The 22,256-nt window shown below is 40.6% G+C and overlaps 1 protein-coding gene across 1 annotated transcript; it reads left to right on the top strand.

Annotated features, from left to right (window-relative positions):
- Nucleotides 1-6,666: 6,666 nt before the first annotated feature.
- LOC137043226 (extracellular calcium-sensing receptor-like) lies at nucleotides 6,667-10,263 on the top strand. Its single transcript, XM_067419413.1, has 6 exons — nucleotides 6,667-6,875; nucleotides 7,183-7,471; nucleotides 7,630-8,385; nucleotides 8,605-8,832; nucleotides 9,073-9,196; nucleotides 9,350-10,263. The coding sequence occupies exons 1-6, from the start codon at nucleotides 6,667-6,669 to the stop codon at nucleotides 10,261-10,263; spliced, it is 2,520 nt and encodes an 839-aa protein (XP_067275514.1).
- The last annotated feature ends 11,993 nt before the right edge of the window (nucleotides 10,264-22,256 follow it).

Below are 22,256 nucleotides of genomic sequence, written 5' to 3'. Positions count from 1 at the left end.
TGGTGTGCAATGAATCTAAAATATATGAAAGTTAAATTTTTATCATTATATTATGGAAAATAATGGAAAATAATGAACGAGTTGTGCAGGTCCTGGAACAGACCATACTCGGCGCGTGTTTCCAACCCCCCAGTATTGGATTATTCTAACGTGCTGGGGGCGTGGGCGTCTGGTCATGAGACGATGCCGCGGGTGGAAGATGCTCTCGCTAGCTATCTAGCGATGTCCACCTCTGTAGTTCAGAAACGCCCCCTGGCTTGCCTTGCTGAGATGTGAGTGGTCGTCAAAGTATGCTTCACGATGCTCCCAAGGTGGCCATTTCGGCGACAATTTTGAGAACTGAGCCCAGCAGTTTTTAGCAGTTGGTAGCAGGCTGGGCTGCCCCTCAGTCTGCTTGTCGCCAAGGGCGTCACCCTGCAAAAAAAACAAAACCCTCGGCACAGTCTGCTCTACTGTGTTCGCTGCAGGGAGACAACCAGTGGTACCCAAATTCTCAAATTAAAATAAAAAAGCAGTTCCTCTATCTCTGGATCCTCAGGGGGCTTGGAGAGTTGTGGCCGGCCAAACGCTGGACCACACTCATCCTCCTCCTCTTTCACTAGCAGGCAGCAGCACATTCACACCCCACTGTGGGCCGCCTCCACGAGACAGTCGCCCCAAGCCGGTGCCTGTATTCCACCTCGCTGCCCCACGGTGGGTATGCCGGTGGTCCTGATGATCCCACTTGTTTGGCCTCTGCGAGCCTGGTTAGAGCTCCCAGTCCGTCCCGTTGGTTCATTCGGGCCATCAGGCTCGGCTATGTGATTTAATTCGCCCGGCGTCCCCCCAGGTTCACTTCACCTCAGTGAAAGCTGTAGATGCCCATGTCCTGTGTGCAGAGGTCACAGTCCTACTGGCAAAGGAGGCGAGAGAGCCGGTCCCTCCAGCCGATATGAAGACAGGCTTCTACAGCCCATCTTCATTGTACCCAAGAAAACCAGTGGGCTATGGCCAGTCTTGGACCTGCGAGTTCTGAATCGGAGCCTTCACAGGTTACCGTTCAAGATGCTCACGCAGAAAGACATTTTCGAGTGCATGCTTACATAATATTCAGTAATATTATTGACTGACACTATTGGATAAAAACTGAACTGAGCTGGAGGATGACATCATTATTTTCCTGTTTATCATCATAAAGCTGCTTTGAAACAATCTGCATTGTATAAATTGATATATAAATTAAGTTGACTTAACTCTAGTGTTTCCAAGGCTTCACTTCCAGGAAGTGATGTCAGAAATAATGTTAAGCAGAACAATGACAATATCTCTTCCATTTCAAACAAAAATATGACAATTTATAAGAAAAATATTATTTTTGAGTGCAGTCTGGGTTGCACTAAATTGTCTGGGCTGTTTTGGGTTATATTAGCTGACTGGCTGTCTTGTGCTTCATTCTTGCTTTTCTGGATTGCACACCACCCCCACACTTCATCAAGCCAAATTCATCACATTCAGCATGCTTATATTTTATTCTTATTGTTAATTGTTTGGATCACCTTTTTATTCCAGCTTATGTCAGTTCTTCTGGAAAATGCATTTATACTCAAGCTTTAGTTTACTATTATAATGTGCTGCTTACATGTTATATCGTCCTGCTTAAGCCTGAAGAAAATACATAGCAACATATAATGGGAACACATCTATTACCTATTGACAAATAAAACATGTCTATATTAATATTGTGGTGTTTTTTATTATTTGCAAGAAAGTGTGTTTGTTTCTGCAGACCATAGGGAGTGCATTGACATAAGCAGAAACTCAGGTCTGTGACACAGAACGGGTTTCAACTTGGCTGATGAAATGCTTCTGTTGCATGTACTCGCCTGAGAAGACATTTTTGGTATCTCCACAAACATGGAAAGACAATAACAATAAACCCATTAATTAAAGCACAGCTGGAAGATATACCATATTAGTGTCATAAGTATCAAGGGGGTTAAACTGTTCTGAACAACAAAGTAAATGAACAAAACACATGATGTAACTATCTATTAAAGGAGGTGTGAATATTGAGTTTTTTATGTTTGGTCTCTGAAATTTCAAGTATTATATTAAAATAAAACTGATGCCTGAATAAGGTGTAAAACAATAATAAATAAATAAATACATAAATAAATAAATAAACAAATAAAAAGAATGAAACTGTGAAGATGAAAAGAATACAAAAAAGTTTTTAAATCACATTTATGTCTTCCAAAGTATATACACTATGTTGAATTTAGATGTGTAGTTCAGATACAGATAGGTCAGCAGTTTCCTGCAGTGATTAAAGCTGCATAAAAACTAACTGGACAGATCTTATTTGGACAGGACAGTAAAAAGAATTGACAGCACCAGGCAACACTCTGAGTCGGGCCAGAGTCGGCCACCTGAGAAAGGTGGCAGGTCGGCCACCTGGCCACCTGAGTCGGGCCAGACCACTCCGCCTTGCTGCCCCACCCCGGGTGCGTCTGTGGTGCCATTGGTCCCGCTTGTTTGTTCTCTGGGGGGCTGGCTAGGTCTCCCCAGGCCGTCTCGCTGGCTCATCCGTGCCATCAAACTCAATTCAGTTAACTCGCTGGCCAATATGAAAATATGAAATCAGGGTTCTACAGCCCCTACTTCATTGTACCCAAGAAAGGTGGTAGGTTAAAGCCAGTCTTGGACCTGCGCATTCGGAATCGGAAACTTCACAAGCTCCCGTTCAAAATTTTAACGCAGAAACGCATTTTTGAATGCATCTATCCCCGAGATTGGTTCGCAGCGATCGACCTGAAGAATGCGTACTTTTATGTTTCCATTTTCCCTTGACACAGACTGTAGCATTCTAGGGGAGGGCATATCAATCCAATATCCTGCCCTTCGGCCTCGCCCTGGCGCCAAGGAGTTCACAAAGTGTATGGATGCTCCTCTGGCCCCGTTAAAGCTCCAAGGAATCCATATACCCATTTACCTGGATGATTGGCTCATACTGGCCCACTCCAGGGAGTTGGTGATTAGTCACAGAGATGTTGCTCTTCAGCACATTCAATCCCTTGGCTTGAGAGTAAACACCGACAAGTGTGTTCTCCCCCTAGCTCAGCAGAACAACTTCTTAGGGGTTTGCCTGGATTACGTTCTGATGCAGGCCCGTTTGGATCCTGCCCGGATTTCCAGTCTCATGACATATTAGGCCTGATTCAGGCTTGGCCATCATGTTTCTGTGGGTATTTGACGCAGGCTCCTGGGTCTCATGGCTGCAGCTTCCCCGGTGCTTCCCCTGGGACTGCTCCATGAGTCCCTTCCTCTGGTGAATGAAGCTCTTAGGTGCCCGATCAACAGGATCGGCCCTTTACCTACTGAAGGTGTCAGTATGGCGGGACCATCTCTTTCTTTAGAGGGGGGTCAGCATGGGGGCTGTTTTCCATCACCAAATAATTATGATAGACGCCTCTCTGAGCGGCTGGGGTGCGGTTTTCGAGGGCAGACCAGCATGCAGAGTCTGGGTGGGGTGGGGGGGGGTCTCTCTTGGCACATAAACTGCCTAGAGCTGAGAGCTGTCTCCCTGGCCATTCGGCACTTTCTCCCCTCAGGGGACACCATGATATCATCAGGACAGAGAACATGGCAGTGGTGTCTCATGTGAATCGCCAAGGAGGTTCACAGTCACGCACCCTGGAGAGGCATGCGCACCATCTCCTCCTGTGGGCACAGGACAAACTCCTGTCCCTGAGCGAATACAAAACTTGAACCTCACATCAGAAGGCAGAAGCTAAGGTCTGAACCTTCAAACTGTATCTCAGATTTGGGAAGTATTCGACAGAGCAAAAGTGGACCTCTTTGCCTCAGAAGAGTCGTCCCAGAGCCAGTTCTGTTTCTCTCTAAGCTCCCCACCGCTATTGGTGAAAGACGAGTTTGTGCACCCATTATCCAGACTGAAACATTATGCATTTCAGCCCATCAAGCTGATTCAGGCATTTCTTTTCCAGTATGATGGAGAGCGGAGTCAGTCTCCTGCTTGTGGCCCCTTTCTGGCTGTCCCAGACTTGGTTCTCGGAGATGATTCTCCTTCTGGACTATCCCCCTGGGAGATTCCAGTCAGAGACGACCTACTGTCTTAGCTTTAGGGCAGGATTTGACATCTCTGCCCAGAAATTTGGAAGCTGTGGGTATGGCCCATCAAGGGCCATCAGCTCTAGATGCTGGTCTTCCTGCTGTTGTTCAGAAGACTATTGCGAGTGCGAGGGCTTCTTCCACTAGGAGACTCTACTCCAAGTCATGGTGCCTATCTCATGCGGTGGACCCAGTTAGCTGCCGGGTGGGTTCAGTACTGGAGGTCCTGCAGGAGAAGTTTGCCGCTGGAGCAGCAGTCATAGTGCTATATGTCAAGTCTAGTCCTATATGCGAGGGGTTAGGTGCATGAGGCCAGCGGGGGACAGACGTGTCTGCGCACCCATGGCCCAGACTGAAACTATATGCATCTCTTCTCAAGCTTAGCTTGGCATGTGTGGTATATTATTCCCAGTGCATCATAGCTATGCAGCGTTGAGTGAACCTATGAAAGAGAACATCTCGGGTTACTGGTGTAACCCATGTTCTCTGATTAGGAAACAAGATTCTTCGTTCGCTGCCAAGCTCCTTGCACTGCTGACAGGCCTCCCTTTTCGGCTGAGAAATCTGAGGAGCAGATGGCGCACGCTAGTATAGTATGGCGACGTAAGAGCGTCAGGGCGGTGCCCGCTCCATCAGCCAGTTAAATGTTGTGATTCTATAAGGGCTTCAGACAATCAGCGCACCCAGAGGGCGTCCCAGTGCGTCATAGAAAAATACGCAGCGACTCATTCCCTATTCAGAGAACATGGGTTACTCCAGTAACCCGAGACATTTTTTCCAATTGTTAAAACACTATTTCTGAAATCTTGCTCCATTTTCTGAAAACATGAAACACAAAACCACATCCTCAAGCACTAATTACAAAACTTTGGACTCCTTTGGCAAAATTAAACTTTCACTTCAAAACTGTTTTACCTGTGATCAAAATCAAACACTGCTCTCACACCATAAACAAAGTGATCAAAATGATATACATTATCAGTCAGTCAGTAAACAATACACTAAAAATTGAAAACACAGTGTTGTGGATTTGTGGTAACACCATCAACACCAACGGTGGCAGCACGCCCACTAGACTGAACAGTGAATACCAAGATCACACAGTATGGCCCACCCTTCTTTCCCATGTGGAACTTATTTGCATACTTTAAACAGTTAGAGGTCTTTAAAGTATACCAATGCATTTCTCACTTTCCAAACCACCATCAGAAAACCCTTGGCAATATTCGAAACAACTAGACCCCAAACACGATGGGAAACGATTAAACTGTCATCAGTTTGTTCATTTGTTCATTAACAGCTGATTCTGTTTAAGATGTTGCATTACAAATAGCTGTCAATGAGAATATGTATCTGAATAAGTATGAAATGGATGTGTGTAGATGTGTGACATCAGTCTTAGGGTTTCCAAAAATAGTTATGAATGGATTTGGATGAAAACTGGATTTGGATGAATCATTGTGATTTTTCTTTGTTTCACCACTATAGCTGAGGTCCTGAGGAATTTTCATGGCAGTCACAGAACAGAACGTTAGGGAGCAGTTTCTAGATGGGTGAAGGGCAGACACTGCATGTGAACCAATGAGAAGTCCTGTCCTTCCTGGGCTTGGTACCAGATGTTTATTGGCCTCTAAGAGGTGTCTGTCCTAGCCTTTTTATCTGATGGTGTTGGACAGTTTGTGTTAGTCCACCAAGATCCAAACAAAATGTAGCAAACCTTTGTCCACTGTTATGGGCAGAGAGGGGTCCAGCCATAAACTGGGCCCTGGAATGTGCTGTCCACTACATATGGTAAAATATATTACAAGGACCTTGTGTACAACAAAATACATTTTATGAATTAGAATGTTTAAACAATTACAATAAATTACTTGCTTTATAAAAACCTACATGGCCTCCTTGAAAACACAGAAAAGCATATACAGTATAAACTTGTGTGAGTGTCTATGCAGTAACATAAATATTTACTAATTCAAAAGTATACTTTCAAGTAACCAAGTTGACTATATATACAGCTCTGGAAAAATTAAGAGACCACTTAACATTGATTTCTCAATTACCAGGGTATTCTCACAAATATGCGTATAAATAGTACGAGTGTGCAATGTCGTGGAATATATACGCCAAAACGCATTTTGGCGTGTCTATGGCACGCTGTTTTTCGCGTGTATATCACATGCATTTTATGGCGTATTATACATACAAACCCCCCACCCCACCACCCTAAACCTACCCAAGAGCGTGCCATATATACGCCCCACTACCCTAAACCTACCCAAGAGCGTGTCATATATACGCCATAAAGTGCGTATCATATGCACGCGAAAAACAGCGTATCATATGCACGCCAAAATGAGTTTTGGCGTATACATTCCACGACATTGCACACTCGTACTATTTATACGCATTTATGAGGGATCGGGTTGCAATTACATACCCTTTGAGGTCATTGGGTACATTGTTAATCATTCATCCATACTAATTATGTCTATAAAAGTGCAAATACTGTGTCAAGTAATTTGCATTTGGCAGCCACAGCTGAGCTCAATGGTTAGAATGCTTTTCTTTCTTTACATATCCCTGGTTTTTCATCAACTTCATACCAAGGCGGGAAACACTCTTTGTCGAATGATGGGAGAACCTAAGTCACCACTGCTTTTCAGGAATGGAGACATAACCATTGGAGCACTTTTTGCCATACGCAGTAAAGAAATATTACCTTCATTTCAGTTTACACGAAAACCTCAGCTTCTGTCATGCTCCAGGTTTGTTACATTGGAAGCATTATATTAGATAATGTTTTTTTAAAACAAACAAAGATATTTTAAATGACATCTCAAATGCATTATATCTATACAATTATTTTATAACAGCAAACTATTATACTATCTGTAATATAGAGTATGTGAATTTCTTTCTTTTACGCTGACACACTTTTAATTTATATATTTTGAATTGTATTATTAATATTAGTGATGTTATTATTTAGTCATTTATTTTTTATTTAGTTATTTAGTTATTATTTAGTATTTAGTCACTATTTATCATTATAATTATGTAATGTTTTCACAGTGTGAATTTAAGAGATTTTAGGATGGCTCAAATTATGATTTTTGCCATTGAAGAGATTAATAGAAGTGAAAGTTTGCTTCCAAATGTTTCTATTGGCTACCGGATTTATGATACCTGTGGTTCAAGACTGTCTGCTATGAGTGCCACTATGGGACTGATGAATGGACCAGAGTTTTCAGCAGAGTACAGCTGTAAAGGACAGTCTCCGATACATGCAATCATTGGGGAAACTGAGTCGTCTGCCACTGTGATTCTGTCCAGAACTACAGGACCTTTTAAAATTCCAGTGGTAAGGTGTAGTGACACCAGATGTTTATCAAAGTCCCAACATTATAACTGTGTCACTGTTTGTTTATTAATTTTCCTTTCCTTTCCTTTCCTTTCCTTTCCTTTCCTTTCCTTTCCTTTCCTTTCCTTTCCTTTCCTTTCCTTTCCTTTCTTTACCAGATAAGTCACTCAGCCTCATGTGAATGTCTCAGTAATAGGAAAGATTACCCTTCATTCTTCAGGACTATTGCTAGTGATTACCACCAAGGCAGAGCACTGGCATACATAGTCAAGCAATTAGGTTGGTCTTGGGTGGGAGCTGTGAATAGTGACAATGACTATGGAAATAATGTTATGGCCATATTTCTGAATACAGCTCAGAAGGAAGGGATTTGTGTGGAGTACTCTGTGAAATTCTACCGAACAGAGACTGAAAAACTGAACAAAGTGGTTGACACAATTAAAAAAAGCACAGCAAAAGTGATTGTTGCTTTTGTTTCACTTATTGAAATGGGCTTACTTATTGATCAGCTAAGTATTCAAAATATTACAGGCTTTCAGTTGATTGGAGGGGAAGGTTGGGTAACTGCAAAGAGTTTGATCACTCCAAAAAGTTTTCATGTGATGGGAGGGTCACTGGGGTTTGCATATAGAAAAGTCGATATTGAAGAGTTTTCAGATTATGTTATAAAAGCATTCTGGGACACAGCTTTTCCATGCTCACAGAGTGAGTTAAATTCTTCTCAGTATGCATTAAGCTGCAGCAAATATCAAGATCTACTTACACTTAAAAGAAACAATGAAGATGTGCCTGAACAAAGATATGCAAGCAATGTCTACAAAGCAGTTTATGCAGTGGCTCATTCACTACATAGTCTTTTGAAGTGCAAAGAACAAGAAGGCTGTGAGAAAGGTCTGACAATAAAACCAAAACAGGTAAAAAAAAAAAAAAAAAAAAAATATATATATATATATATATATATATATATATATATATATATATATATATATGTATATATATATATATATATATATATATATATATATATATATATATATATATATATATATATATATATATATATATATAATGTGTGTGTGTTAATATGTGTTAATAGTCCCTGCCTTAAAAATAATGTACCTCTTTTTCACCAGGTGGTTGAAGCACTAAAAAAAGTAAATTTCACTGTAAAGTTTGGAGATCATGTGTGGTTTGACAGCACTGGTGGTACAGTAGCCAATTATGAAGTCGTGAATTGGCAGCAGGACTCAAATGAATCATTCCAGTTTAAGCCAGTGGGTTACTTTGATGCCTCACTTCCCCTTGACCAAAGCTTTATGCTTAGCACCAAAAATATTATTTGGGCTGGAGGACAGCTGGAGGTAAATGACATGAATCTTTTTGTACTAGAGATTGTGTTTAAATTATAGTAAATGTAATATCAGTTTTATTGATATAAGTTTAGGGCACAACATTATCAAAAATAAAAATAAAAATCCATTTGCATTATTTTCTGCTTTAACCATGCAATATTCTGCACTCCATAATATTGAAAAATGAATGTTCATTTTCTGTTTCAGAGTCAGTATAAATAACTATGTTAAATGTATTTTGCTATGTAGAAGCCAAGGTCCGTATGCAGTGAGAGCTGTCCCCCAGGTACTAGGAAGGCTGCACAGAAAGGAAGACCTGTCTGCTGTTATGACTGTATTTCATGTGCTGACGGAGAAATCAGTAATGAGACAGGTAATCTTCAGTCCATCTCACAGTTTCAAAGAAAATTCATTAGTTGCTTTTTTTGTGTTCTTCTTTTGCTGTTCAGGATGCAGTATCTTGTCAAAGGAGTTCATAAATGAAAACATTTTCCTCTAACTACAATGATCACAACTTCCTTTCCAGATTCAATTAACTGCAAGCAGTGTCCAGGGGAATACTGGTCTAATGCTGAGAAAAATAAATGTGTGTTAAAGGCTGTAGAGTTTCTGTCATTCAAAGAAGTTATGGGTATAGTGCTAGTCATTTTCTCACTGTTAGGAGTAGGATTAACTGTGCTGGTGGCCATCCTGTTTTACAGCAAGAAGGACACCCCCATAGTAAAAGCCAACAACTCAGAGCTGAGCTTCCTGCTGCTCTTCTCATTGACTCTGTGTTTCCTCTGTTCACTTACTTTCATTGGTCGGCCCACTGAGTGGTCCTGTATGTTGCGTCACACAGCATTTGGAATCACTTTTGTTCTCTGTATTTCCTGTGTTCTGGGTAAAACATTAGTGGTGTTAATGGCCTTCAAGGCTACTCTTCCGGGAAGTAATGTAATGAAATGGTTTGGGCCTGCACAACAACGATTCAGTGTCCTTGCCTTTACACTTATACAGGTTCTTATCTGTGTGCTTTGGCTAACAATATCCCCTCCATTTCCCTACAAAAACATGAAATATTACAAGGAAAAAATCATTCTGGAGTGCAGCCTGGGTTCCACTTTAAGTTTCTGGGCTATTCTGGGTTATTTTGGCTTGCTTGGTGTCTTGTGTTTCATTTTGGCTTTTCTGGCTCGCACACTGCCTGATAACTTCAATGAAGCCAAATTCATCACATTCAGTATGTTAATATTCTGTGCTGTTTGGATCACATTTATTCCAGCTTATGTCAGTTCTCCTGGAAAATTCACTGTAGCTGTAGAGATATTTGCGATTTTAGCCTCAAGCTTTGGTTTACTTTTCTGCATATTTGCACCTAAATGTTATATCATTCTATATAAGCCTGAGCAAAATACAAAGAAACGCATGATGGGAAAAACAACATCTAAGTCCTCCTGATAAATAAATAAAGTGTATATTAACACTGCAAAATGTTTGAGTTTTTTCTTTTATGTTTTTTTCTTTATTCAAAGAACAAAAAAATAAATAAAATCAAACTCACAAGAAAACCAGACTTTTATTTTAAACTTAATATAATGCAGTGGTGAATGCAACTGAATGCAGTTCATAAATACAAAATATACAAATATTTAACAATTCTGGTTAAACTATATATTTTGTTGAAACGCTGAAAATTCTAAATCTGCTGATGTTATCTGTAAACATTGTCATAACATTAAAGGGTTACTTCAGCCGATTCGCATATGGCTTTGTATCAGTAGAAACCCTGGAGTATATTCAAATGCTTGTGCTTTTCCCCCTCATATCCCCCTGAGACAAGAGATTTATGCATTTTATTTCTGGAAAAATTCCTGGAATGTTTGGCCGAAGGCTAAAGACTACAGCCAGCAGATGGAGCCATTTCCGCATGTTTTGAACCCACGCATGGGGGATGGGAGATTAAACTTAGGGATCAGCTCCCAGCTACAGGCACTCATTTAAACGGAGTTATGGTGAGCAATGTAAGACTTTTAACTTCTCAAATTCATTTCTATGAAAGTAAAGCTTGCAAAGGCATGAACTGAAACATGAACTCGCATTGTGAATGTATGCCGCGAGTGTAGTCGCGATTACCTCAGCTCTAATCACAAGAGCTCATCAGCTCATTTATCTCACTCCTGCAGTTAGTGCTCAGTGCTGTGATACTCGCGCGGTGACCCACTCATTATATTGAACAGACACGTTCAGTTTTTAATTGTAGTGTCTTCTTCAACTCAGTCACAGTAATCCAGTAGGTGGCTTTGGGAATAGCCTCACAGGGCAGCGAAGCATTCTGGGAATTGTAGTCTTTCATCCTCATGAGACAAAAATACATGTTCTGTCTTGTCTCAGTCTAGAAGGCACCAAATTCAAAAATATTTTCACATTTCTACTACATTGATGACCCAGTTTAAATACAGATTCATCTTCCCAGCGCTGAAGTACACCTTTAACAATGCCTGTGTATGTAACAATGCCTGTGTATGTAACAATGTAACAATGCCATTTAACAATGCCTTGACAAAAATGTAGCTGTCAAAGTGTTTGATTAAGTTGCAATATCTTGATTGTTGACTGATGTGAATAAATAAATGAAGAATAAAGTGTGAAAATATAAAGGGTTCCACTCAATAGCAAGCGGTGCAAGTGTGTGCTGAATAACAGAATAAGTATAATATATGTTTATGGTTCCTATAATCTTCTACTATTTTGAAATTAGGCTGACCAGTAGGGGTGCAACGGATTGCAATTGATCCGTGATCCGAACGGATCATGACCCATGGTTCGGCACGCACGTGACCGACGTATTTATTGCGCTTTTTTTTTTTAACAGGAGAAGCACAGTGTTTCCCACATAGACTAATTTGTGGCGGCCCGCCACAGAATCAAAACACCGGCCGCCACATATTGATTCATCATTCATTAATTTTTACGACGCATGCATATTTGTTCAGCTGATTTTCCTAGCTCCCCCTCCATCTTTGCGCCTCTCTTACTCACTCACTCACTCGCACACACTCGGTGCGTTTCATGCGACCATAAGTTTTAAACAAATTTTGTTGCATTTTGGCGCATTTAGTGTAGCATAATAGTTAAAACCAGAGCCGCTGAATAAAAGAGTTGCGACACGCGTTTATCTCATGGCAGCGTGCCTGGTCACGGCGCTCTCAATAATGCTTTATGTATGTTTCTGTCGATGGATACCCGTGCTGGCTTCAACAACGCTAATAAAAGAAAAACATCTCTCTCTATCATCTCTCTCTTACCAGGTGGGAACGGTCCAGGAAAATGTACGTGAGAGATTTCATGCCTCTTTGGGATGGAACCACGAGGCGTCGCTCACTCGCAGAACGCAAGCTTCTGGAGAGTGTGTAAGTCTGAACAAGCGAGTTTAGGTATATTGGTGCAGATCCAGTGGTTGCTTTGTAGGCGAGAACCAGTGCCTTGAATTTGATGCGAGCAGCCATTGGCAACCAGTGCAGTCTGATGAAGAGAGGCGTGACATGCGCTCTCTTCGGCTCATTAAAGACCACGCTCGCCGCTGCATTCTGAATCAGCTGCAAGGGTTTGATAGTGCATGCTGGAAGGCCAGCTAGAAGAGCATTACAATAGTCCAGTCTGGAGAGAACAAGAGCTTGAACCAGGAGTTGTGCATCCTGTTCTGATAGGAAGGGTCGAATATTTCTAATACTGTATAAAGCAAATCTGCAGGACCGGGCTGTTGCAGTAATGTGGTCAGTGAAGTTTGAATGGTCATCAATCATGTAGGAATATGTATATTCCAGCAGTGAGTCGACACAAAAAAAGCATTCCAGAAATCCCCTCTCCGAAACCTGAACCGATCGTAAAACTAATCAAGGATGCCTCAACTGGCCCAGAGACAACAGCTCTCCCCTTTTACCTGTGTTATCTCAAAACCAGCACAAGGACAAGATAAGTCACATGACATGTTTCCTCTTTGTTCTACAAGCGTAACAGCGGGTAGAACCTCATGAAGAAGGGACTCATTTATTACCGACAGGCATAAATTCAAATCGTTATCGGGACACAGAGTCGCTAAAAGCTTTACCAAGGCTCGAAGACACCATCCAGGACACCTCGTCGTGCCCCTCCTTTCTCGACCCGCGCATTCCAAAGGCTCTTTGAACATCACACAAAGACCTCACACCAATGCAGACATGAGGAATTGACTTACACCATAGATTCAATAACAATTACTCCACCTAACGGCGACTTAAACATATACCAAGGTATTACATATATTTTAATGTAACTGGTCAAGTTTCTCTGTACGCGAGACGTGTTACATATGAATCTTTACTATCTTCTACTCCCATCATGGGAATAGCAAGCTGTTTGATGTCTATGTGATGGATAAATGATTCTCGTCATTTTGATGCAATGTAAATTTGTGTAAAATGTACTGTGATCACAATAGGAAAGTTGGGTCCTTAAAAGTGTTTAATCAGACATTACACTAATGCTATGCATGAACAGGAGAAGTGGGCAGGACACCCACCCACAACAATATCTCATTGGCCGGAGACGCCCCCAAGGAGGGACTTGGGGCCTGTTTAAAACTCCCGGGCAACAAGATATCTTTTTTTTTTTTTTTTTTTTTTCGTGCTTAACTGACTGCCATGGTTTTGCTGTGACTTCTGCTTTGATCTTGCAGGCCTTTCCTGCCTGCACGCAGCGTCCTCAGCGCTACCAAGAGCTCTTCATCATCACCACACTCCAAAACTCTGTCTGTACCTCGCCGAAGAAAACTTCCTGGAGTCCGCGCAGTCGCGCCACAGAGATGCCCGTCGTGTAGCAAACAGCTAACGCCATCCAGGATCCTGCTTTTCACCCCGCAAAACCAACTATTTGTCCCTCTGACCACAACAACTGACCACCAGCCGAGCAACGCCGTACTAAGAGGAACCCATGCTCGTAAGAGCATTCAAACGTAAGTACATGACTCTTCATTCTGGCTGAACTGGTAAATATCGTATCTAAGCGAGCAAACTAAGGTTGACCTGCTAGTATATTGATTCTCAGGTTGTGGCTAAGAAATCATTGGGACTTCACCCCTTTCCATTAACAAACCTCCCTTTCCCAGTAACTGTATGAATGTGTGTTTTTGTTAGTTTCTGTGTGTTTAGAATAGTCCAATAAACTTTTGTTTACCTTTTTCATCTATACAAGTGTCTTTGGCTATGTGTTTATAAGTTACTGCCTCAAACTGAAACGGCCGTTTCACACCGCAAGCTTGAGCGGCGCGTGAGCAGCGTGTATTTTTTTTGGCGCCCATCTTAATCAATGAGTGCATTCACACCGGGAGCAGGAGCAGCGCGTGAGCGTGAGCGTCAAGCAGGAGAGATGCGGGGGTTTCGACTGCGAGCCTATTTTTGCTGCGCTGCTGACGCTCCTGACGCTCAATTAAAGTGAAAGCACACTTTTAAAGGACAAAATAAATGTGATTTCACACAAAAAGTGCCTAAAATGCACACAGGAAGAACGTGTAGTGTATTTGAACAATAACTGGAGTATGTCAGAAAAGAAAACGAAGAATAAAAATATCTGTGGAAGATTTTAGCAATTTAAACTTGTTTTGATTATTCAGTTTGGGTGAAAGTATGGTAATGATTATAAAAAATAAAGTGAACTAGCCAGAAAATATAACAAACTTTCGTTTAGTGTAGTATTTAATACTCACACAGGTAAAGGCTCTCGGTCTGCAGCTGCAGTCACGGCGAAAGCACACTATTGATGGACAAAATAAATATAATATCACAAAAGCGCTCAAAATGCACACAAGAAGCACATGTGGTGTGTTTTAACAATAACTGGAGTTTGTAATTAAAGAAAACGAAGAATAAAAATCATCTGTAGAAGATTTACCCATTTAAACTTGTTTTAATTATTCAGTTTGGGCGAAAGTATTATAAAAAGTAAAGTAAACTAGCCAGAAAATATAATAATTTATTTTAGTTTAGTATTTTATACTCGGCTCTATCAATGACTACGTTTACATGGACAGCAGTAATCTAATTATTGACCTTATTCTAAATAAGACAATATTCTGATTAAGGTGTTTACATGAGTTGCTTTTAGAGTACTCCGTTCATGTTCCCGTTTTACATGTGATAGAACATAGATCGATTTATGGCACGTCATTACGTCCCCATGCAACGCTATGTTCTCCAACATCCAATCATAGCGTGACTTTGGCAGGTGTGTTAATTTTATGGGCTCAGTAAACCCGCTAACTTCACCTGCGGGTGTCGCTGTTGGACAGTGTTACTTTACATTAAGAAGTATAACAAAACATGCGTTTTTATAATGTTTTATATCTACGTTGATTTATTTTTTTAATATTATGTATTGCCTCTTTTTGGTTTTTTTGAAGAGACACTGCCCCTCTTTCCTCCTTATTGACAGCCTACGTTTAGAATAATAGCTTTGATTAATTATGATAAAGGTTTAAAATCGAGACTCTTTGGATTGTTTTTCCTGCCGTCGAGCCACAGGCGTTCACTGAATGACCCATCTGGTTTGCGATTACAGATACAAACTTATTATATTTTACTTTTACAATGAGCATAATAATTACAACAAAGATAAAAATAGAGAGAGAGGACGCAGTGTTCACGACTGACAGATCCGTAAAAGATAAACGCGACTTTTCCACCATTTGTTACTGTTTTGTACACGTTGTTATATTAAGTATAATTCCAATTTTGTTTTATTGGCCACAATATTATCGATGATTGTTGAAAGGGGCACTTTTGATAAATTTTCAAAAAGGGCAGAGGCTCCAACCCACAAAGCCTCCCCTCTGCACTCCCCTGTTGTGCGTAACGTTATGTGTCCTGTCACAAAATGCGGTGAAATCTCCGACATGACATTAATAGTTAGATTAAGGTGTGTACATGTCTCTGACTACGTTTAAATGGACATCAGTAATCTAATTATTGACCTTATTCTAAATAAGACAATATTCTGATTAAGGTGTTTACATGAGTTGCTTTTAGAGTACTCCGTTCATGTTCCCGTTTTACATGTGATAGAACATAGATCGATTATGGCACGTCATTACGTCCCCATGACACGCTATGTTCTCCAACATCCAATCATAGCGTGACTTTGGCAGGTGTGTTAATTTTATGGGCTCAGTAAACCCGCTAACTTCACCTGCGGGGGTCGCTGTTGGACAGTGTTACTTTACATTAAGAAGTATAACAAAACATGCGTTTTTTATAATGTTTTATATCTACATTTACGTTGATTTATTTTTTTAATATTATGTATTGCCTCTTTTTGTTTTTTTTGAAGAGACACTGCCCCTCTTTCCTCCTTATTGACAGCCTACATTTAGAATAATAGCTTTGATTAATTATGAAAAAGGTTTAAAAATCATGACTCTTTGGATTGTTTTTCCTGCCGTCGAGCCACAGGCGTTCACTGAATGACCCATCTGGTTTGCGATTACAGATACAAACTTATTGTATTTTACTTTTACAATGAGCATAATAATTACAACAAAAATAAAAATAGAGAGAGAGGACGCAGTGTTCACAATGAACAGTCAAGTAAAACACACACCGCCCATAGCAACGACGTTTATGGCAACGACTTTTCAGACTGACAGATCCGTAAAAGATAAACGCGACTTTTCCACCATTTGTTACTGTTTTGTACAAGTTGTTATATTAAGTATAATTCCAATTTTGTTTTATTGGCCACAATATTATCGATGATTGTTGAAAGGGGCACTTTTGATTAATTTTCAAAAAGGGCAGAGGCTCCAACCCAAGAGCCTCCCCTCTGCACTCCCCTGTTGTGCGAAACGTTATGTGTCCTGACACAAAATGCGGTGAAATCTCCGACATGACATTAATAGTTAGATTAAGGTGTGTCTCTGATAATGCGACTAAAATAGGCATACTCCACATGTCTTAATCCGATTTATGTGTAGTTAGATTATGACTTTAATCAGATTAAGGTAATTAGAAATCGCTGTCTACATGCTAGCCTCTTAATCAGAGTATTGTCTTAATCAGATTAATATCGGAGTATTGTTGTCCATGTAAACGTAGTCTCTGATAATGCGACTAAAATAGGCATACTCCACATGTCTTAATCCGATTTATGTGTAGTTAGATTATGACTTTAATCAGATTAAGGTAATTAGAAATCGCTGTCTACATGGTAGCCTCTTAATCAGAGTATTGTCTTAATCAGACTAATATCGGAGTATTGTTGTCCATGTAAACGTAGTCATTGTGGGAGCGGCTGCTGTGACGCTCAGGGCCGGCGCTCCGCACACGCACATCACGCACTGCGCGTAGGGCACCAAGTGCTTGGGGGGGCACCAAAAAATCTGGGTCGTGAAAAAATCATCACAATAGGCTAGCCTACTAGTATAAATAACACATAAAATATTTCTAAAAGCATGTTAATATACAAATGCAATACAAAAGTAATATAGGCTGTTATGAAGGACTGTCATGTGTACATAATAATGTACTATGATTGTTTAAAATCATAGTTTACCGCGAACTGAAAGTATTAGTAGCATAGATCCTTATCTATCGCAATCGTGCATAGAAAATTCTAATGGAGAACGAGTATTCCTCTGTACTATAATTATTATAAGACATGTTTACATATATTTACCATGAGTGCTATATTCTTTGTTGTACATTCGCGAGCTAAATGTGTATGCCGTAAATGCACCGTTGTGTTGTTTACATAAAGGCAGCCGGAATGGCGCTAATGACGTTACGGCCGGGAGTTCGAGCCCCGCTCAGAACAGGATTCTTACATGATGATAAAATAAGCCTACATGACAATTTATAGGCTAGTTAGTGCGGATTTCATTTCTTGTGTAACAGTTTAGTACTTTGTACTGTTATTTGTCCATTGTTATCATAATTACACATCATTTATGTGTACTGCTATTGGCATCATTTTGTATATTGTTATTTACCAATTTGTATGTATATTTTCAGAACCACAAACTTGCCCCGACTTATGGTGGAGAATAAATGTTACAGAAGAAACATCAGAGTCCTTATTGCATTCTAACTGGATGTGCCATAGTGATTGCAACCAATTACAACCAGACAATTTAAGTACTTCAAAACATAGGCCTAGACCAAATTAGTCGAGAAAAAGTTGAATCTCTGTGCCAGACTCCCTCTGGTTTTCAGTAGAATCCCTGAATATTTTGTCTTGTGGTTATCAATGGGGACGTGGCTCAGAAACTGTCATATGATGACCTGATAGCTGATTTTGCAGCTAGGAAATGTAGACGTGTGCCTCTGTAGGGCCTCTGACAACTGATGGTAGTGAAAATGTTTAATATAGTTCTATAGAATAGCAGAATGGACTCTTTATAGAGATGTAGTCCCTCTGTTGAGTAATTTGTACTGTGCAGTTATGCATGGTTATTAGCAGTTTAAAACGTGCACTTTAAAATTCATACTTTATAAAATTCATAGACTTATTCTATTTACACAAAACTTTTTTTTTTGCACTTTTAACTTTCTGTGTTTACATTGTTCAGTTTCAATTATTCATTTGCAGCAGTTATTTTGGAAGTAAAGAGAACCTAAATAAGAAATTCTGAATGGTAGTTATTTCTTTGGTGGGTGGGTGTTTGTTTGGGGTGGGGAGGATAGGGTAGGGTGGGTTGGTTGGTGGGGTGTTGGGGGGGGGGGGTACCGCCAAGCATTTGTGCTTAGGGCACCCAAATGGCTAGCACCGGCCCTGGTGACGCTGCACCAACGCTTCCAGTGTGAATACTCTCGCGAATCTGCAGCTGCAGTCACGGTGTAGTTACGCTTGAATTGCTGCTCACGCTTGCGGTGTGAAACAGGCGTAATTCAATACCCCTTTGAGTTATTTGATCTGAATCAGTTCCTTACAATAACAACTCCAAGGTTCCTGGCTGTCTTGGATGGAGTTATGGTTGATGAACCAAGCTGAATGGAGAAATTTTGATGAAGTGCTGGGTTGGTTGAGACAACAAGTAATTCTGTCTTTACAAGATTGAGTTGAAGGTGATGCTCCTTCATCCAGTCAGAAATGTCTATCAGACAGGCAGCGATACGAACACTGACTGTAGGATCATCTGGTTGAATTGAGAAGTAGAGTTGAGTGTCATCAGCATAGCATTGATAGGAGAATAAATGTTTCTGGATGACAGAGCCTAATGATGACATGTAGATGGAGAAGAGAAGTGGTCCAACACTGAGCCCTAGGGAACCCCAGTAGCTAGATGATGTGACTTAGATACTTCACCTCTCCATGATACCCTGTAGGACCTACCAGAGAGGTAAGACCTGAACCACTGGAGAGCAGTTCCTGAGGTACCCATCTTCATAAGTGTTGACAGGAAGATCTGGTGGTTAACTGTATCAAAAGCAGCAGACAGATCCAGCATGAAGAGCACTGAGGATTTGGAAGCTGCTTTTGCCAGTCTCAGTGCCTCAGTTACCGAGAGCAAGGCAGTCTCAGTCGAGTGGCCGCTTTTGAAGCCGGATTAGTTGTTGTCCAGGAGGTTGTTCTGTTCAAGAAACATAGTGAGTTGATTAGGGTTGGGCATCGTTTTGATTTGAACGATTCTGATTCCGATTCCGATTCTTACTTTCGATTCCGGTTCTTTTCGATTCTCGATTCCGATTCTTTGAGGGGTGGAGTCAAAACATGTCACATCGATATTCAATGCTATTTTAAGTACCACGGGGGAAAAACGCTGCATATACTGTCAATTAGATATTTTTTATATAACTATTTTTTTTGTCTGTCTTTTGAAAGTCTAGGCAATCAAAAAGTTCTTCTGAAGAGATCACATTATGATAAAGTTTTTAAGCTTTTTCTCCTATATTAACATTGATCAATTACTATTAAAATTCTCTCACAAATATTTGCTAACTCAATGTATTTTTTACAACGGGGTAATTGTGTTGCAATAACTTACACACAGCACAATTAAGCTTGATTTCGAATGGTAAATTGAATTTAAAAAGACGACTAAACAGTAATTAAATAAGAACAAATAAACATTACAAAAAAAGCAAAAATAAATAAAAATAGAATAAATAAAATAGAATAAAATATATAAATGAAATAGACTGCTTTATTTTTTCAGGTAGGTCTAATATTCAGGTAAAAAACTGAATTAAAAAACGCAAAGTGGCTAATTAAATTTAAAATAACATTGGATAATGTTTTTTGCAAAAAAATAAATAGTTTCATATAAAACCATTAAAGTTGATCAGTCAAGAGCAGTGTGATTGTTTGTCTTTTTGTAGTTTGACTTTGAATATCAAATGACTGCTGTCCCGTTAAGAACTGCCACACTCATGGATCCTGAACACTGTTCCTGTTACTCATTCTTCATTTCTTCCTGAATTGTTTACGACTGTGTTTACATTAATACTCGTCAAAATGTGCACTGAGAATTTGGTTGATTGTATTTGACCAATAATAAGCTGGAAAAAGAAGCAAATATTTGCACTTGTATGTCAGAGGGGGCTTTATTACAGTATGTGTGTGTGTGCTTCAGACGTGAGCTTGAAATCTGAGGGATTCGTAAAATTATGTGCAATCCCGTGCGAAATTCAGACCGATCACACACACTAACACGCTGTCGCAAGGAAAAGTCCAGCAGAACGCGCATTCGCCATGTTCAGAGGGATAACCGGGCTGAAGAAACTGAGCAGGCTATCGTATCTTTTCAGATATTTCAGTATCGATATTTTTGACAACACTAGTTGCACTGTGCCGACCTAGGCTTTTTAAAAGTGAAATAAATCCACACTTCAGAGCACCGTTTACCGGGCTTTCATGGCTAAAAGAACAAGCGGGCACGCAAGCACTGGAAATCAGGTTGCCATGGAAACCAAAACTTGCGCGTTTGGAACCGATGATCGGAACCGAAAACAAATTGGAATTCCAATGGAATCGTTATTTTTTAAATGGTTCCAAGTTGGATCCGGTTCTCGATGCCCAACCCTAGAGTTGATTGAACACAACTCGCTCAAGTGTCTTTGCAATGAAAGGCAGAAGGGATACCGGTCTGTAGTTTTCTAAAAGTGCTGGATTCAGAGAGGGTTTCTTAAGCAGTGGGGTTACCCGAGCCTGCTTAAATGCTGTGGGAAAGTTTCCTGTGTGAAGAGAAGTGTTGACAATGTGAGTGAGTGCAGTAGTGATTGAAGAATTAATGGCCTGAAGGAGGTGAGTGGGCATAGGATCAAGTGGACAGGTAGTAGGGTTATTGGAAAGGATGAGTTTAGAAATATCTGCCTCTGAGAGCAGAGAGAAGGATGGAAGTGTGTTTGTGTTAATTGTTGAGATGTGCATGTCAGTTTGTGGTGAGGAGAACTTGGTTGCTGATGAGAGATGTTTTGTTTGTGAAAAATTATGCAAAGTGATCAGCTGTAAGAGTTGATGAAGGAGGGGGAGGAGGAGGAGGACAAAGAAGAGAGGAGAATGTTTTAAAGATTGTGCGAGAATCAGAGTATTTGTTGATTTTGTTGTGGTAGTATGTTGTTTTAGCAGTGGAGACATTTGTAGAGAAAGAAGAGAGAAGAGACTGATACAAGGTTATGTCCATAGAGTTTAGATTTCAGCCATTTCCTCTCTTTAGCCCCGAGTCCAAAGCAATGTTTCCGGAGAGCATCAGACAGCCAGTGGGCAGATGGGGTAGGGCGGGCTGGTCTGGATGAAAGGGGGGGGGGAATTGTCTAAGGAGGATGTTAGAGTGGAGCAAAGAGTGTCAGTAGCACTTTTAGTGTCCAGTACTGAGAACTGAGCAGGTGGAGGGAGTGAAAATGAAACTGTAGTGGATAGGCGAGAGGGAGAGAGTGAGCGTAGATTACGCCAAAAGCTAATCTGTGTAGGAGTGTGTGTTGTGTCAGGAGTCAGGAGTCAGTATGAGGTTAAGAGTGATGAGAAAGTGGTCTGAGGTGTGTAATGGAGTAACTAAAGTGTTGTCCGTGAAGCAGTTGCATATGTAGACAAGGTCTAATTGATTACCTGATTTGTGAGTAGCCGTAGTAGATACTAACTTAAGGTCAAATGAAGTCAGTAGAGTGGTGAAGTCTGTGGCTAGGTGTTTATCAAGATGGATGTTGAAGTCACCAAGCAGAATCAGAGGAGTGCCGTCTTCAGGGAAGCTAGAAAGTAACACATCCAACTCCTCCACAAAGTTACCGAGGTGACCTGGAGAACGATAGACCACTACAAGATGGATTTTAACAGGGTGAGTAATAGTGATTGAGTGCAATTGAAATGAACTGGCCGAGAGAGAGATGGTAAGGGATAAAATTTTCAATCATTTGAGATAAGCAAACCAGTACCCCCACCCCTTCCAATTGGTCGAGGTGTGTGAAAAAGTAAAATTAGATGAGAGGGCT

This window comes from Pseudorasbora parva, chromosome 16, assembly GCF_024679245.1.
Source record: "Pseudorasbora parva isolate DD20220531a chromosome 16, ASM2467924v1, whole genome shotgun sequence".
Classification (NCBI taxonomy): domain Eukaryota; kingdom Metazoa; phylum Chordata; class Actinopteri; order Cypriniformes; family Gobionidae; genus Pseudorasbora; species Pseudorasbora parva.
Note: the sequence above shows the minus strand (reverse complement) of the source record. Positions and strands in the feature narration are given on the sequence as shown.

Bases quoted from the DNA above. Each gene is read 5' to 3' on its own strand.
- LOC137043226 (XM_067419413.1), top strand. From the start codon at position 6,667: ATGCTTTTCTTTCTTTACATATCCCTGGTTTTTCATCAACTTCATACC. The intron at 8,833-9,072 runs GTAAATGACATG...TTTGCTATGTAG, and splicing joins GGGCTGGAGGACAGCTGGAG to AAGCCAAGGTCCGTATGCAG. The intron at 9,197-9,349 runs GTAATCTTCAGT...CTTCCTTTCCAG, and splicing joins AGAAATCAGTAATGAGACAG to ATTCAATTAACTGCAAGCAG.